At 41.6% G+C, this 16352-nt stretch overlaps 1 protein-coding gene across 3 annotated transcripts in view; it reads left to right on the forward strand.

The window, feature by feature from the left end:
• The window catches only part of Rars2 (arginyl-tRNA synthetase 2, mitochondrial), a 42817-nt gene extending 27540 nt beyond the window's left edge, over window positions 1-15277 (forward strand). For all 3 annotated transcript variants that reach the window (XM_052176223.1, XM_052176222.1, XM_052176224.1), the window contains 12 exons: window positions 190-348; window positions 961-1067; window positions 1989-2084; window positions 5118-5178; window positions 6112-6188; window positions 9605-9729; window positions 10804-10871; window positions 10952-11061; window positions 11620-11715; window positions 12033-12107; window positions 14560-14623; window positions 15104-15277. In XM_052176223.1, coding sequence (XP_052032183.1) covers window positions 190-348; window positions 961-1067; window positions 1989-2084; window positions 5118-5178; window positions 6112-6188; window positions 9605-9729; window positions 10804-10871; window positions 10952-11061; window positions 11620-11715; window positions 12033-12107; window positions 14560-14623; window positions 15104-15190 — 1125 coding nt within the window. In that variant the 3' untranslated portion in view covers window positions 15191-15277. The remainder of the gene's footprint in view (window positions 1-189; window positions 349-960; window positions 1068-1988; window positions 2085-5117; window positions 5179-6111; window positions 6189-9604; window positions 9730-10803; window positions 10872-10951; window positions 11062-11619; window positions 11716-12032; window positions 12108-14559; window positions 14624-15103) is intronic.
• The last annotated feature ends 1075 nt before the right edge of the window (window positions 15278-16352 follow it).

Consider the following 16352-nt stretch of genomic DNA (forward strand, 5'->3'; position numbering starts at 1 on the left):
AGCCTGTCTCGTGAACTTTCAAGAATGGTAAGTTGATTGTAACAAACAAAAAAGATGCCAAACTGCCAGTTTATTGAAAGAGGCCATATGGCCTCTTGGTTAACTTTCCACAAGGACTCAGGATTGTGTTTGGTTTCTTTTCTGTGGAGATAGCAGTGTATTATAATAACATACTTAATGTACTTTTAGGTTTATGTACAAGTTAATAAAGAAGCGGCAGATGATAAAAATGTAACAAAATTGGCACACGAATTCTTCCACCGGCTAGAACTGGGTGACACGCAGGCACTGTCACTGTGGCAGAGATTCCGGGACTTGAGCATCGAAGAATACACCCAGATTTACAAGGTACCCTGCAGTCTCTGTGCTCCCTTTCCTGCGTTGCTTGGCTAGTGCTGCTTACAGCCTGCTGCACGAGCTCTCACTTAAGGGTAGATTCTAGTTTAGTTGAAAATTCAGTGGGATAGCGTTCTTGGGGTAGAGAGCGGTCAGCACTGCTCTAGCCCTTACTCTCTCAAGGAACTCAACTTGTGAGATAGTACAGATGCTGTAAAGGAGGCTGTGGAGGACACGGGCCCAGGAGCAGCCTCATGGAGGGTGGGCTGGAGGGCTGGAGGGCTTGACGGATGCCCTTCTCAGGACTCTACTGCATCATGCATTCCGGTCCTGAAGCCATCCGCAGGTGCAGGGCCCCGGCAGGTGCCCCTGGCTGCATGAGTATCTTTAGTGTGACTAAGGAAGAGTAAAATGCTCGTGCTCTCTGCTTCTGTTTACAAAGCCGTAAGTACCCATAGTGAACAGCAAATGCATTGTGTGGACTTAGCCAGTATGGTGTGTGTGAATCATTAGAAAGTTTAACTTTTATTTTTCCCATCTTTGTGACAGTTGGTAAGACAGCTTTAACTTTGTCTTAGTGTAAAACAACTTAACTAACATTTTTCTTGTATTTCTAAATCTCAGCGTCTTGGAATATACTTTGATGAATATTCAGGAGAATCATTTTATCGTGAAAAATCTCAAGATGTCTTAAAGTTGCTTGACAGCAAAGGACTTCTACAGAAAACAGCGTATGATCGAGTTACTATTTTTTCTTTTTCCTTAAGATCATGACTCACTAACTGCCCTGGAACTCACTGTAGACCAAGCTGGCCTCAGACTCACAAAGATCTTCCTGCTTCTGCCTCTCAAGTGCTGGGACTAAAGGCGTGTACCAGCACTCCCAGCCTCATGTGCGCTAGGTACTGGATTTAGTTAAGCTATGTATATCCCTTGAAAATGACAATAATATAGTCTCTGAGCTCTTTTGCCATTTGTCCTTTCTCTTGCCTGGTGTGGTGGCACAAACCTTTAACCTCAGCACTTGGGAAGCAGAATCAGGAGGTTCTCTGTGAGTTCCATGACAGGGCCACATGGTGAGATTCTGTAGCCAAAAAGTCCTTTTCCAAGCTGTGCATGGGGAGACATGCCTGTAATCTATATGCGGGAGGATGAGGAGGGAGACTCCTTATTCAAGGCTGGTCTGAACCATGCATCAAATAATGAGATGCCTTCTCATGTGCTGTGTAGCATTTTCATAGCCACAATCGCAGGTCACAGGAGTAAGGGAAGCACCTGTTAGGAAGTATGAAAACGATGTGGCCTGCCTGCCCCAGGTTACATAAATTAATCATGTGAAGACAGGAAATAGAACACTTTTGAAGTTTAATGCTGCCTTTTTAAAAACTACTATTTTCCAAGAGTATTTAAGGCAACTTATGAAAGCAGGTATGCTATAACAGGCTTTCAATGAGTGAGGCAGAGAAATCAGTTTTCATTTTCACCGCCTCCAGCTAACTTGGGGGTTTTGACTACTGTTGCTTACAGCTGACACTTCTCACTGTTTGTAAGCAATAAAAATGGCCTCTGCTTGGCCAAAATGCTGTAGATATATTCTACCTCCACAGTAGAATGAATGTGTTGATTTCTAGTTTGCCTCTTTGGTTTTCTAGAAAGGGGAATGCTGTAGTGGATCTCTCTGGGGCTGGTGACCTCTCTTCTGTCTGCACTGTGATGCGAAGTGATGGAACCTCTCTCTATGCAACCAGGTGTGTGGCGTCCGGGAGTTTGAGCACTGCCCCATGGACTTCAGTCTCTGTCCTGAGATCAGTGCAGGGGATCAGCCTGTCCTCACAACCAGTACAGAGCAGCCGAGTTGCAAAAGAGAAACCTATAACTTGAATATTTTAAGAATATTTCCTGGGTTTCTAGTTATTGACAGTTGCAATCCCAGAAAGATTTAATATGAGAAGACTGGGACTCTATATTTAAATATTATTCAATATCATGATCTGTTTACAGCAGAACACATCAGTCTGTGTTCCTTCATAATCGTATGTTGAGTGTTTTTAATAAGTGCACACTCTCAGGAAATATATTCTAAAAAACAACCAAGCTAGGGTTCATTGGTAATCTCACGCATTAAAGACCATGTAAATGCCAAACCTCAATGTATTGTGAAAGTATAGGCTGAGGACAAAGTAGGCTTCTCCTGCATCACCCGTGGAAGTGAGCACTCATGGCTCATATATCAGAACTGCACTTTCTACGCACACATCGGGGAGAAGGCAGGACAGGGGAACAGCCATCCAGTCAGTGCGGGCAAAAGGTTCCAGTGTCTCCAGGCCCGAGGTTCAAGTAGCTCACAAACCACTATATACAGTTCTTTTGTTTGTTGTCATTGTGGTACTAGGAATAAACCCAGAGAATGAGTGTGTTAGGCAAGCATATACCACTGACCTATGCTAATACTCAGAGTACTTTTATAGCATAATGGTATTTTTGCTATTGAATACCATCATTATTATAAATAAATTAGGGCAACCAATATCTTAAAGAATTCATCTTTTCTTTTTTAAAATTTTATTCTTTAATCTTTTTTTTTATAGTCCAGCATATAACAGCATATACAGTCCAGCATATAACAGCATATATAGTCCAGCATATGACAGCATATACAGTCCAGCATATAACAGCCCCCTCCTGGTACACCTGCCAATGGGAGTTCCTCATCCCATTTCTCTTCCCCACCCCCGCTGCCCCATCTTCAAGAGGACATCCCTACCCCCACTCCTACCCCCACCCTACCCCCACCCCACCCCCCAGATCTCCCCACGCCCTAGGGCAGGGCCTCAAGTCTCTTGAGGGTTAGGTGTGTCTTCTTTCAGTAAGAGCAGACCAGGCAGTTCTCTGCTGTATACATGTGGGGGGGGGGGGGCTCATATCAGCTAGTGTATGCTGCCTGGTTGGTCACTTAGTGCCTGAGAGATCTTGAGAATTCAGGTTAGTTGAGACTGCTGGTCTTCCTATGGGTTCGCCCTCTTCCTCAGCTTCTTCCAGCCTTTGCCTAATCCAACCACAGAGGTCCCAGCTAAAGAATTCATCTCTTTTTAGCATTTCTCTTCAACAGTTTGCTGCAATTGAGTTAATGAGAAAAACTGGAATATCTAAGAGATATGTATGTGTATAAATATATACACATGTGTGTATATACATATATATATATATATATATATATATATGTGTGTGTGTGTGTGTGTGTGTGTGTGTGTGTGTGTGTATACACATACATTCATTATGGCAACTAATTACTCCTAGATATATTAAAGAATCCAAGCTCTGTACCAGTGTGCAAACATGTCCATTCAGAACAGAAATCCCTGTCAGAAAGGCTTGGTGGCAAATGCCTTTAATTCCAGCAGTTTGGAGGTAGAAGCAGCCAATTCTTGAGATCAAGGACTGCCTAACCTGCACAGAACTCCAGTTCAGCCAATGCTACTTAGTGAGAACCTGCCAAATAAGTACATTACATAGATAGGTAGAAACATAGACAGGAGCCTGCCAAATAAATACATTGCATAGACAGAGAGAGCATGCCAAATAAATACATTGCATAGATAGATAGATAGATAGATAGACAGACAGACAGACAGACAGACAGGAGCCTGCCAAATAAGTACATTGCACAGACAGCAAAAAGAAAGACAGATTTTTTTGCTTGGATGTGAATATATACCTCATGCAGTGCCTGGATCATGAGATGGACACAAGTGATATTTTGATCATTTACAATACCTCAAAGGATATAAAAATAAGTTTCCATCTTGTCAGTATTTTTACAATTAGTATTTGAATAATCTTTGATGTTAATAATTTTTGATTCTTCATTATTTTAAATATGTACAAACTAAGTATTTATGTAATTAAAGATAAGAATTTGCCAGGCAGTGGTGGCACACGCCTTTAATCCCAGCATTTGGGAGGCAGAGGCAGGCGGATTTCTGAGTTCAAGGCCAGCCTGGTCTACAGAGTGAATTCCAGGACAGCCAGAACTACACAGAGAAAGCCTGTCTCAAAAAACAAACAAACAAACAAACAAACAAAAGAATTGTAAATAGAACTTTTCTCTAAACATTTATCTTTACTTTTTAATTATGTATAAATCTGTATGTGAGTATGTGTGTGTGTATATATATATATATACATATATATATATATGAGTTCTAGAAGAATTCTAGAAGAGTTTGTTGGATCCTCAGGAGCTATAATTGCATCAGTTGTGAGCTGCCTTTCTTGTGCTGAGAACTGAACTTGGGTTCTCTACAGTAATCATAATGTGCAGTCTTAACCACTGAGCTAGCCAAGGACTTAAGAGCTTTTAAATGCAGAAGTTACCACTTTTGAAAGTTTTTAATAGTACAAATTAGAAAGCAGGTACTTCTTTGGCTTTTTTGTCATCTACATTATTACTGTGTTATTTGAGAAAATATATTGCAGAAAACAATTAAATGTTTCTTTTCAGGACAGGCTTGGTTAATTTTAAAACACCTGTAAGATACGATTTAATGATTACTCATTCTAAGACCTTTGTTTACTTTTAGTTGGTTTTCAAATTACATCTCCCAAGGTATTACATTTATTTTTCAAGCCTAATTTTGTTATTATTTCTTACCAAAGTATACTGGGACTCTACAAGGATAATTTATATGCTCCAGGCTACAGAATTATACAGATCTTAAATAGAATCATCTCACTGTTATCAAGTAAGTAAAAGTAATTATAACCACCCTCCTTATCCCCAGGGACCTTGCAGCAGCTATAGATCGCATGGACAAGTACAATTTTGACACAATGATTTATGTGGTAAGTAATCACAATACAAAGCCTACCTCAGGGAACTAGAGAGAGAGAGAAATAGGAAACCAGGGCCAGGGCAATGGCTCGATGGGTAAGGTGCGTGCTTGCCTGTCTGCCTTTTGATGTTAGTTCAATTCCTAAAACCCAGGTAATGACAGAGAGAGTGCACTTCTCCTCTGACTTCTTTGTGTGAGTCCTGCCAGCATGCCCATTCACGTGCGGGCCCACATACAAGTCAGAAAAAAGGAAAATACGTTGAAAAACTTACAAAAAACAATTTTGTCAAACTATATAAAATAATTAAACACTAAGTTGATTAAGACAGTGAATTCTTTTTAAACTTATTCTTAAAAAGACTAAAAAAGATCAATTTCACATTGCTTCATAGTAAAAAAAAATACTAAAATCAAGAATGTGATTATATGAAATCACTATATATGAGCAATTGCAAGACAGATGTGCTAGTCCTATTGATACACTTAGAAAAATTATTTTAATTTGTTTTGTGGGGAAGAGTTAGTATCCTGGAAATTTTCTGCTTCTGTTTAAAATTGCATCGAGGGGCTTACTTTAGTTTTTGTTTATGTGTGAGAGAGAGAATGAATAAGTTTGTGTTTCTGTGTGAGTGCTCACGTGTGCATGTGTGCATGATGATTATGTGTACCTCCAAGGCAGACAAGGGCATCAGGTCCTCTTTAGCTGGAGTTGTGAGCTGCCCAGTGTGGATGCTGGGAACCGAACTTGGGTCCTCTGGAAGAGCAGCTAGCAAGGACCCTTAAGCAGTAAGCCATTTCTCCAGCACCTGCTGTGCTTACTTAAAACATATTGACAGTGACTTTAGTCTAATAATGATGTTAACTTTATTGGGGACCAGTCTATTTTTATTTATTAATTTGTCTTTGTCTTGTTTTGTTTAAATTTAAAATTATTTTTTCTAAGGCAGACAAAGGGCAAAAAAGGCATTTTCAGCAGGTGTTCCAAATGCTGAAGATTATGGGATACGACTGGGCAGAAAGGTAGGCGGGCCTTGTTGTTCCTTCTCGCCTGTGAGGCACTAACACCTACGTCAGCGGCCTCAGAGCATGGCTACAGTAGCTGTGTGCAGTTCTCTTCTCAAGATGTTGCTATAGAAAGACACATTGGTTTTGAATTAATTTACATCCTGATAAATGTATTTAATCATTTTATATATTGATGCTGCATTTTCATTTTCAGTTATTAATATCCATTTCCTCTTCCTTATAAAGGCAACTCATAATTTAATCACAAACTATTATCTCAGTAAAGTGAAACTTTGGTGGACTGCAAAAACTTACATCTTGTTTTTTGTTTTTTCAATTTACAATTCATTAGTTTTATATAATATCTTTTTTCTTTTTAAAGATTTATTTTATTTATATGAGTACACTGTCGCTGTCTTCAGACACCCCAGAAGAGGGCATCAGATCTCATTACAGATGGTTGTGAGCCACTATGTGGTTGCTGGGAATTGAACTTAGGACCTTTGAAAGAGCAGTCAGTTCTCTGCTCTTAACTACTGAGCCATCTCTCCAGCCCCATAATGATATCTCAATACATACATACATATATATACACATATACATATACATATATATATTGCATTTTATCATATTCACACTGGTTCCCTCTTCTTCCACTCCCATTGACCCCCTCCCAGTGAGTCTTCCTATTTATTTATGTATTTGCCAATGACTTGTTAGGGTTGCTTAAAGTTTATGAGTGAGATGTTATTGATAGATGCATAGATGACCTTTTTGGGCAATAGTACTGACCAAAATGTCTCTCCCTTCATCAACTAGTAATTGCCTGTATTTCCTCAGAAAGGCATAGGTCCTTAGAAGCCCCTTCACTCCAAGAGGGAGTGTTTTTTCAATTGGGGGGGAGGGGGCGCGTGGCAGACTAGGGCAGGTTCACAGTTATTGTTAGTTCATTAATGTATTGTCCCTGCCATACCTAAAAGACATCGCTCCGTGATTGTCTCTTCTACTTCCTTTGATTCATATTTTCCCTGCCCACCTATACCACCCACCCTCATTCCAAAATGTTCACTGAACCTCGTATGGGTGATTTAGGTAACACATTTAGGACTCAGCATCCAGCAGTCACTGTAGTTACTCGGAATTCACTGTTGCCCACTGGATAAAGAAGTTCCTCTGGCCAAAGCTGACAACACTCAGAAGGTACTTTCGTCAGTAGTCCCATTTGTCAAAACAGCCCAAGTAGTTTCTTCATTAAGGCTTAAACCACCCGTGCTGTCAGCTCTAGCTATGTATACATTAGCTGGTGTGAATTCCCTTCTGTATAGTCAAATCCAGAAGCAGGTAGTTACCCCAGTTACAGTCACGCCAACGTTCTCCAGTGGGCACATCTTGCCGGGCAGGCCAGCGGTCTAGCATGCAAGGTCCACAGGGGAGCGGGTCATTGATGACTCTCCTCCAGCCTGTAGCATCTGCTAGCACATGAACGCTAGCCAGCTTGATCTCTCAATGTCCTGTATCTGATGCATATTAGATCGCTCTTACCTAAAACTGGTGGGCATCCAAGGACCTTATATTGGTTTAGGGGCCCAAGGAGCTTTCCCATAGGCGGCATCCCTCCTGGCACTAAGATTGTTTAATGAACTTATGGCTCTGAGAACAGTGTTATACATCCACATAGAGCACTGCTGTTCAAACTTTGAGAGTGGCTTTATTTTTTAATTAGCTTACAAGGTAACTGGTTTCCGTGTAGTTTTCTCATACATCTTAGGTTTGGTTGTCTCTCTCTCCTAATTCTCCCCAATTCCATTCTCTTCCCCTGCTGTTCCTCTTTTCACTCCCTTAGCAGATGTCCTTGACTATCCCTGCCCCACCCCTTCTCAGGACTCTCATGGGTCCCTTCTCAGCCTCTACACATACCCGACTTCTAATAAATGCCCACATGTTAAACTTAGAGGTCAGGAGAGAACATAATAGTGTTTGTTTTCCTGAGCCTGGGTTATCTCACTTATTATAAATATTGTGGATATCTACGTGTAGGATAATGGAAGTAATGTCTCACATAGTGTGCAAAAATCACTTCTAAATGGATCATAGACCCTTACGATTTAAAATTGTTAAAAGAAAAAGTAGAGAAAACTATTTAAGATTTAAATTTTAAATTAAATTTAAGATAAATATAAGGCCTTTCTAAATAGCACCTCAGTCACTCAGGAAATACGGATACCATTTAACAAATGGAGCCTTGTAAAATTAAACATGTGTACGTTAAAGGAAGCAGTCAAGTAAAGAAAGTGTGCAGAGTAGGAGAACATTTGCCAGCCATACAGTGGTAAAGGAGTAACACCAAGAATGTATAAGACCTTTAAAAAGCAAGAAAACAACCAAAGCAAAAAAGTGAACTATGAAACTGAACAAAGAGGTCTCCCAAAGTTAATAAATGGTGACCCAGCACTCAGGAGGCAGAGTGGGGAGGAACGCCGTGCATTTGTGACCAGCCTGGTCTATACAGTGAGTTCCAGAACAGGCTGAGCTTGTATAGTAAGACCCTGTCTCAAAAAGTGTGTGTGTGTGTGTGCCAATAAATAATTTTTTAAGTATTCAACATCATTAGCCACCACAAAAAGCAAATTTAAACTACTTTGAGATTCAGTCTCACTGCAATCAGAGTGATGATTATCAAGAAAACATGATCACAGATCCTAGGAAGGAAGTAGGGAAAGAAAAAACTGCTACTGTGCTGGTAGAGGTATACACTGGTACAACCACTGTGGAAATAAATATGAAATTACCATACGGCTCAGCTAGACCATGTCTGGACACACACACACACACACTCACACACACACACACACACCCAGGGCTCTGTGTCCTGCTGTGAAGACCTGCATTTCTATGCTCATTGATGTTCTTTCATAATAGCAAGGAAATGAATTCAGTCTGCCTGCTCATGAAAATGTGCCTGTTCTATCTGTCTATCTATTTAACTACCTGGCTATCTGTGTATCTATCCACCTATTAAAATTTTTTTTAAAAAACTTTGTAGCAGAGGCTAGCCTTGAACTTCTAATCTTCCTGCTTCCATCTTCCAAATGCTTAAATTGCCACCATGTATGCCATTCCTAGCTACATCCTATTTATTTGGTAATTTTTGTTTGTTTGTTTTGTTTTTTCAAGACAGGGTTTCTCTGTGTAGCCCTGGCTGTCCTGGAACTCACTCTGTAGACCAGGCTGGCCTCAGAAATCCACCTGCCTCTGCCTCCCAAGTGCTGGGATTAAAGGCATGAGCCACCACCGCCCAGCTATTTGGTAATTTTTAAAACTTCTACCACAAGGGTTAAAAGTTTGAATTACTTTCTGGAAAAGCACTAAGGTATACTCACATCATTAGCAATTTTTTTAGCTTTTTGTTAATGAATGCCTATCCTTTTCAGGTGCCAGTATGTGCCCTTCGGGGTAGTAAAGGGAATGAAGACTCGAAGAGGAGATGTCACTTTTCTGGAAGATGTCTTAAATGAAGTTCAGTCAAGGATGCTACAGAACATGGCTTCCGTGAAGAGTGAGTCCTCCTTCCAATTGCGTGCTTCCATGGACTTCCACTGAACTGCTCAGAAGAACCTCTGACTGCTTTAATGTGTAGTCCAGTTGTTTGTTAATATAACTTTAGTCTTCCTTTCATGGACAGCTTGAATGTGGTCATCTGTTGTCAGAGCCATCCTGTGAACTGTTTGCATTATATTTTATACGGCTGTGTGTGTGCAAGTGTACGTGTGCATACACTCAGGTTGAGGCCAGAGGTCTCAGGTGCTGTCCACATTTTATAACAAACAAACAGGCTCTCCCACCACTCGGCTGGCAGGCCATTAATCATCCCTAGCACGGGTTACACGCATGTGCCACCATGCTCAGCTTGCTTATGCGTAGGTTCTGGTTCACACTCAGGTCCTAGTGCTTTCGAGCTGTCGTAGTTTTCTATTGCAGTGATAAGTCACCATAACCAAAGCAACATGTAAAAAGAAAGCATTTAATTTGGGGCTCATGGTTCCAGATGGTTAGAGTCTATGACCATCAGAACATGGCAGACTGGCAGACGTGACATTGGAACAGTAACTTGAGATCCACAAGCAAAAGGCAGAGAGAAAGCTAGCTGGAAGGGCTTGGGCTCTTGAAACCTCAGAGTCCACCCCTCAGTGACTCAGTTCCTTAGAAAGGGCCCCAACCGGGGAGCAAACGATCCCATGTGAGCTATGGGGCCTCGCTCATTCAAACACTGTACTGGGTGGGGCAAGCACCTTACCAACGGAACTGTCTTCTAGCCCAAGTCCTTGTGTGACGAATTGGATCCATGTAACTGAAGTACATATAACTGTTTAATCTTCACTGTTGGGAATATAACAATGTGCTGTATCTAATGCCTTATGAGGGATATTTCTAAAAACAAGTTCATGTTTCTTTACTTCAATGTAGTCAGAAGAACTGACTTAGGTAAATTAGCCCAAATTAGGAAGGCGGAGCAACCATTATCATCTTTTTTTTTTTTTGATTGTATGTTTCAGATTTATTTTCTCAAGCTGATTCATTATTCTTGAACAATATGGTACAGGTTGAAAATATCTGACTTTATCTGTTTCAGCAACAAAAAAAATGGAAAACCCTCAGGAGACTGCAGAGAGGGTGGGGCTGGCAGCTCTGATCATCCAGGTGTGTTAGGATTCCTTCCTCTGAGACCTTTTTGTGTATTGTGTAGCAAAACCCAGAGTAACAATGTACTCTCATTCTAGGACTTCAGAGGCCTGCTCTTATCCGACTATCAGTTCAGTTGGGATCGTGTTTTCCAGAGTCGTGGGGACACCGGAGTTTTCCTGCAGTATACCCATGCCCGCCTCTGCAGGTAAGACGGGCGGCCTGCAGGGGGTCTGGTGTGGTTCTAAGACCAGAAGTTGGCCCTCTTTTCTGGACTTGTCCAATAGCTCGTTACTCAAAACTGTGTGTGCAGAACACAGCAGCCCTATCATTGTTAAACGTTCATTTATAGTGTAAAACACCCATTATAAAAAAACACTTTTTGGGGGCTCTTGAGATAGCTCAGAGGTTAAGAGTATTGATTGCTCTTCTGGATGTCATGAGTTCAAATCCCAGCAGCCACATGCTGGCTTACAACCATCTGTAATGAAAAACAAATTAAAAAACCTATGGGCCAGAGCTAGTGGGGCCAGAGTGAGCGGAGCCTGAAGCAAGAGGGAGAAGGGAAGGGAGGGGAAACTCTTTCACCTTGCCTTACTTCATCCTCAGTACTTCTGCCAAAGAATACCTGTCACCAAAGAGACACTGAAAATATTTGTGAAAATGAAGGTTTTCCCCCAAATTTCCTAAAGCTGGGAGTCGTCACATGCGCCATGAGCCCGTGAATAACTAATGGTCCGTCTCACTCTGTTTAAACCTCTAACAGTTTGGAAGAGACTTTTGGATGTGGGTATCTCAATGACTTCAATGTTGCTTGTTTACAAGAGCCGCAGTCTGTTTCAATTCTCCAGCATCTTCTCAGGTATGAAAGTCTGTCATTACCAAGTCTGATACTCTTAACTACATTAAGAGCATTGTTGACTTCTAGAGTCCTCAGTTCCCAGGCTGCCTTCTGCCTCTAGGTAAGCCCGGAAGGACTCCGCCCTGTGGGGACAGGCTGAGGGTACGGATCAAGCTCATGTTCCAGGTTAATTCTAGTATTAAAATATTATCACAAAGTGTACTGCCGCAAGATGAAAGAAAAATGCGCATTTTCCCAGATCTTTTTCACATGCTATTTAACATCCTCACATGTTAGCTTCACATACAAATGAGCAGCCTGTGCCCTTCATCCTTTAGGTTCGATGAGGTACTTTATATGTCATCTCAGGACCTACAGCCGAAGCACATCGTTAGTTACCTCTTAACTCTAAGGTAATGGTTAATCTCCTTATTTTCTTTTTAAAATTTTATTAAGATTTATTTTTATTCAAGTGTGTGTATGTCTCTCTGTGTATATATGTCTCTGTGTGTGTGTCTGTGTCTGTATATATGTATATGTGTGTGTATGTGTGTGTGTCTGTGTGTATGTATGTGTCTGTATGTGTGTTTGTGTGTGTTTCTGTGTGTATGTGTGTCTGTATGTATATGTGTGTGTGTCTGTAATTGTGTGTGTGTCTGTGTGTGTGTCTGTGTGTGTGTGTACATGCTTGTGCACAGGCATGCATGCTAGTTCACCGTAATGATAAACTCAGTCCCCAGTATGGCTAGGTGCTACACTGAGGAAAGAAAGCTAAGCACTCACCCTTGGATTGAGCACGAGCTTGTCTCGCCATGTTTCCGCCGTAGCGTCTGCCTGTAGCTTCTGAGTTACTGCAAACCAGCCTGCCTGTAAACTTTGCTCCTGCATGAGTCCGCATGTGTGCCTGCCTGGATGCTGTCTTGCCTGTCCCTAATAAAGGGTGTTGCTCTCTATTGAACAGAAGAGAAAGCATCACATGGGAAAGAAATATAAGACACGTTCAGAAGTCTCTAACTGAGCTTTACAGGGAGGAAACACTACTGACTCCAGCTGGCCAGAGGCCCTGGAATAGCAAGCAGCACTGCACACGTAGCACTCCCGAGCACTATCCATATGCTCTTTCAGCATTTATGTGGATATGATGCTTTTGTCATATCTGCTGTTTTCAACCTGCATTGCTTTCTGGGTCAGGGACATGGAAGAATGCATAATTTAAGATGAATGCATAGCTTAACATTAGTTTAGATTGGCAAAAAGCAATTACATGAGAAGTCATAGACAAGTAAGGTTGGTTGTGAAATTGTTCTCTTAAAGGCAGGTTAAATGAACAGGTACATACACTGGTGGGCGTCTGTCTAGGCTCTGAGTGACCTACAAGTGTCTTAGCTTGGCTATCAGGCTCAGCCAGAGTTCCAGTCTCTATGGATATACGAGCTATTGTCATACAAATGGAATCACTACATGTGTGTGGGTCCTTAGAAGGCCATCAGATCCTCAGAAGTTGGACTTACAGGCAGTTGTGTTCTGGGAACTGAACTTGGGTCCTGGAAGAAAGCATGCACTCTTAACTGCTCAGCCCTCTCTCCGGCCCCTCTATTTTCTTTCTTTCATCAAAAAGCTTCCAATAAGCAAATCTTATGCCCTAAAAATTGCTTTTTTCTAGCAATAGAAATTGTTATTTCTCTGATGACTAGATTTTATTTTATTTATTCAGTGATATAAGGTATTAGAATGGAGCATGGCATAGGAATTATAACAAAGGGACATGTGTGTTGTCAGAAAATGGATCTACCAGACGATGTTCACCTGCCCTCTTTGAGGGAATCTCGGCTTCTCAGGAGCAAACAGCAGGTGTTAGCCAGGAGAAGCAAATGATGAGAAGGCCGTAGGGAAGGCCCAGAGTTGAGCAAACACTATAACTCTAATGGCTAAAGGGTGAGAAAGGGTGAGAGCAAGCCTTGGGCCTCAGACAGGTTTCGGGTGCTTTGTCGATGTTACTGTCCTAAGCAGACAACAATCACATAGAGCTTACGGAGGGAATGAGTTAGGAAGCCAATCAAAGCCAATCAATGGTTGAATTTTCATGGTAATTTAAATGTAGTTACTTGAAGTAAATCTAAAGAAGGGACATCTTGCTTTTTTCACTGTTTACTGAAATGAGAGACTATTGCAGCTTTGTTCTTAATTATACTTTTTACCTTCCCTCCCAGGTTTTTGTTTTGTTTGAGAAAGGGTCTTACTGTGTAATCCAGGCTAACCTGGAATTCATTTGATTTTCCTGCGTCTGTTCCCTAAGTATTACAGCCCTACCCCTGATTCCTTTAGATTTAAATAGGTTGGATTGTGTTTGTTTGCTTGTTTTGGGGTGTTTTTTAATTTTCTACTTACATATAAAGGCAAAGCCAAAAAGTCTAGTGAAACGTCAATTATTAAATGATAATTGTATGCATTCCATGGCCCATTGCTGCCACGCCTTCACAGAAAATTACTTCAAGTAATGTCCAGTGTGTGTGCACTGCATTGGTAACTAGTTTCTATCCCCCATCAGTTGACACAGGGGAAAGGGTACACCATGTATACTTTTAAAAGTTGTCTACATAAGGACGTACTACTTATTAGAAAAGCATGTCCTACTTCTATAAAACAATGGAATCACAATCATAAAAGCTGCCACTTGGTAGATACAGAACTCAAAGCTAAAGCTCTAGTGTTTTGCTGTATTACAAATAAGCAAATGCATTTGATTCAAACTTCAGATAGCTTTAGTGACTGTGGGCTTTGAAGTTAAGTGTTGGAGCAGGAACGACTCATGGGACAGGAAGTTACTGTTGGTCCTCATTGTGATTTCTCTCTTGCTTATTTCAGTCACCTTGCAGCTGTGGCACATAAAACACTCCAAGTGAAAGACAGTCCTCCTGATGTGGCTGGGGTATGTTAAACCGGGTGGTAAACTCCATGGAACCACTTGGCAGCTGAGACTAATATTAAGAATATTAGTACTAAGCCTTAGGAATGTTTCCCACCATCGCTTCTCGGCCTTTTGGCTAAGATCAAGTGTAGGAATGTTTCCCACCTGTCCTCTGTTGTTTAACAACAGTATACTTTCTGACTTAGGTGATGAATAGAATGGGGCTGTAATATCAGTGATATTATCAGTATTTCCTAAAACAGCGGACTATCAAATACATCTTCCACCAGCTGCTCAAGGGACAGACTGAGCCTCTCGCACTGCAGTCCTCTCTGCACTGTTCTTTCTGTAAGAGACGCTAGGATGTACTTCCCCTTGCCTAGAGTATGCACAGGACTTTCAAGCGATATTCCTGCTTTAAATTAGAATTGCTTCTAAAACGATTCTTTTTTGCTTATTGCTAACATATTACTGAGAATTTAATCATTCTTTATTTTGTAGGCCAGACTTCACCTTTTCAAAGCTGTCCGTTCTGTCTTAGCCAATGGAATGAAACTTCTTGGAATTACACCTGTATGTCGAATGTAATTTATAGATAAAGTATTTTTGTGCAAATGAGTTCTAGTTGTTATCAGATGGCTTGAATAGAATTTAAAGTATTATTCTGTTCCGGAACATGTGTAGTAGAGTGTGTTTGTTTGGGGCTTTTGGTGGGGGAAGGGGGGATATTTTTGAGATGGAGTTTGTCTGTGTAGCTCTGGCTGTCCTTAAACTCCCTCTGTAGACCAGGCTGACCCTCACCAAGATCCACCTGCCTCTGCCTCCTGAGTGATGAGATGAAAGTCTGCTCCATCATCACCTGACCAGAAAATACTTTTTAAACTGTTTTTGATTCTTTGTGAGTTTCACATCATGCACCCCAGTCCACTCATCTCCCCATCCTCTTGTAACACTCCCTTCAAAATAAAAAACACATAAACAACAACCACAACGAAAAGCACAGAAAACATCATGGAAGCTATAGTGTGTCACCATGTGACCCACGCAGCTTCACCAATAAATGTTCATTGCAGTGGCCATTGGTCTGGTTTGAGGCCAGTGGCTTCTGTGACACCATCAATATTGGATCCTCATTGGGTCTTCTCCTGTGGGACAGTGGACCATGCCAGGAAACTTGGTGGGGGTTCAGTAGGTGCAAGATAGTGGCCACCTGAGACAGTAAGTGTTTCCCTGCTCCCTACTAGATTCCTGGCCTGAAACACATGTCCACATCCCCCACAAACCCAGAACAGAGTTCTCCTTGCTAATGAAGTATCTAGAGACCCTGAGGATTTAGCCAATAAGCTTCCCTTACCGGACATTCCTTCCTGCAAAAGGTATTTAATCTCTGGTCCACCCTGACAAGGTGGTATGCACCCATTTTCCACAATGAACATTCAATAAACAGTTTGGAAGCAAGGACTGTCTCTTCCATCAAGAACTGCTGTGGGGGATCATGGGAAAGCCTTCGCCTATAAAGCCACAGTCTGTCTACTACAATAGGCCCCTCTGAGTTCCCAGACAACTGCTGCTAAGGACAATCACAAATGAACTAAGCCAGAGCTCCCCATCCCCCCACCTGGTTCTGGGTTCATCATTGTCCTCAGCCTGCAGACCCCCAGCTCCCCTCAACCCAGCGGCACCTGGATTTCCAGGAGTTTGGGAGTCTTAGGCCCCGGGACCCCCTCTGTTCCAATTCCACTGTGTGGTT

The sequence above is a fragment of the Apodemus sylvaticus genome, chromosome 3 (assembly GCF_947179515.1).
Source record: "Apodemus sylvaticus chromosome 3, mApoSyl1.1, whole genome shotgun sequence".
Classification (NCBI taxonomy): domain Eukaryota; kingdom Metazoa; phylum Chordata; class Mammalia; order Rodentia; family Muridae; genus Apodemus; species Apodemus sylvaticus.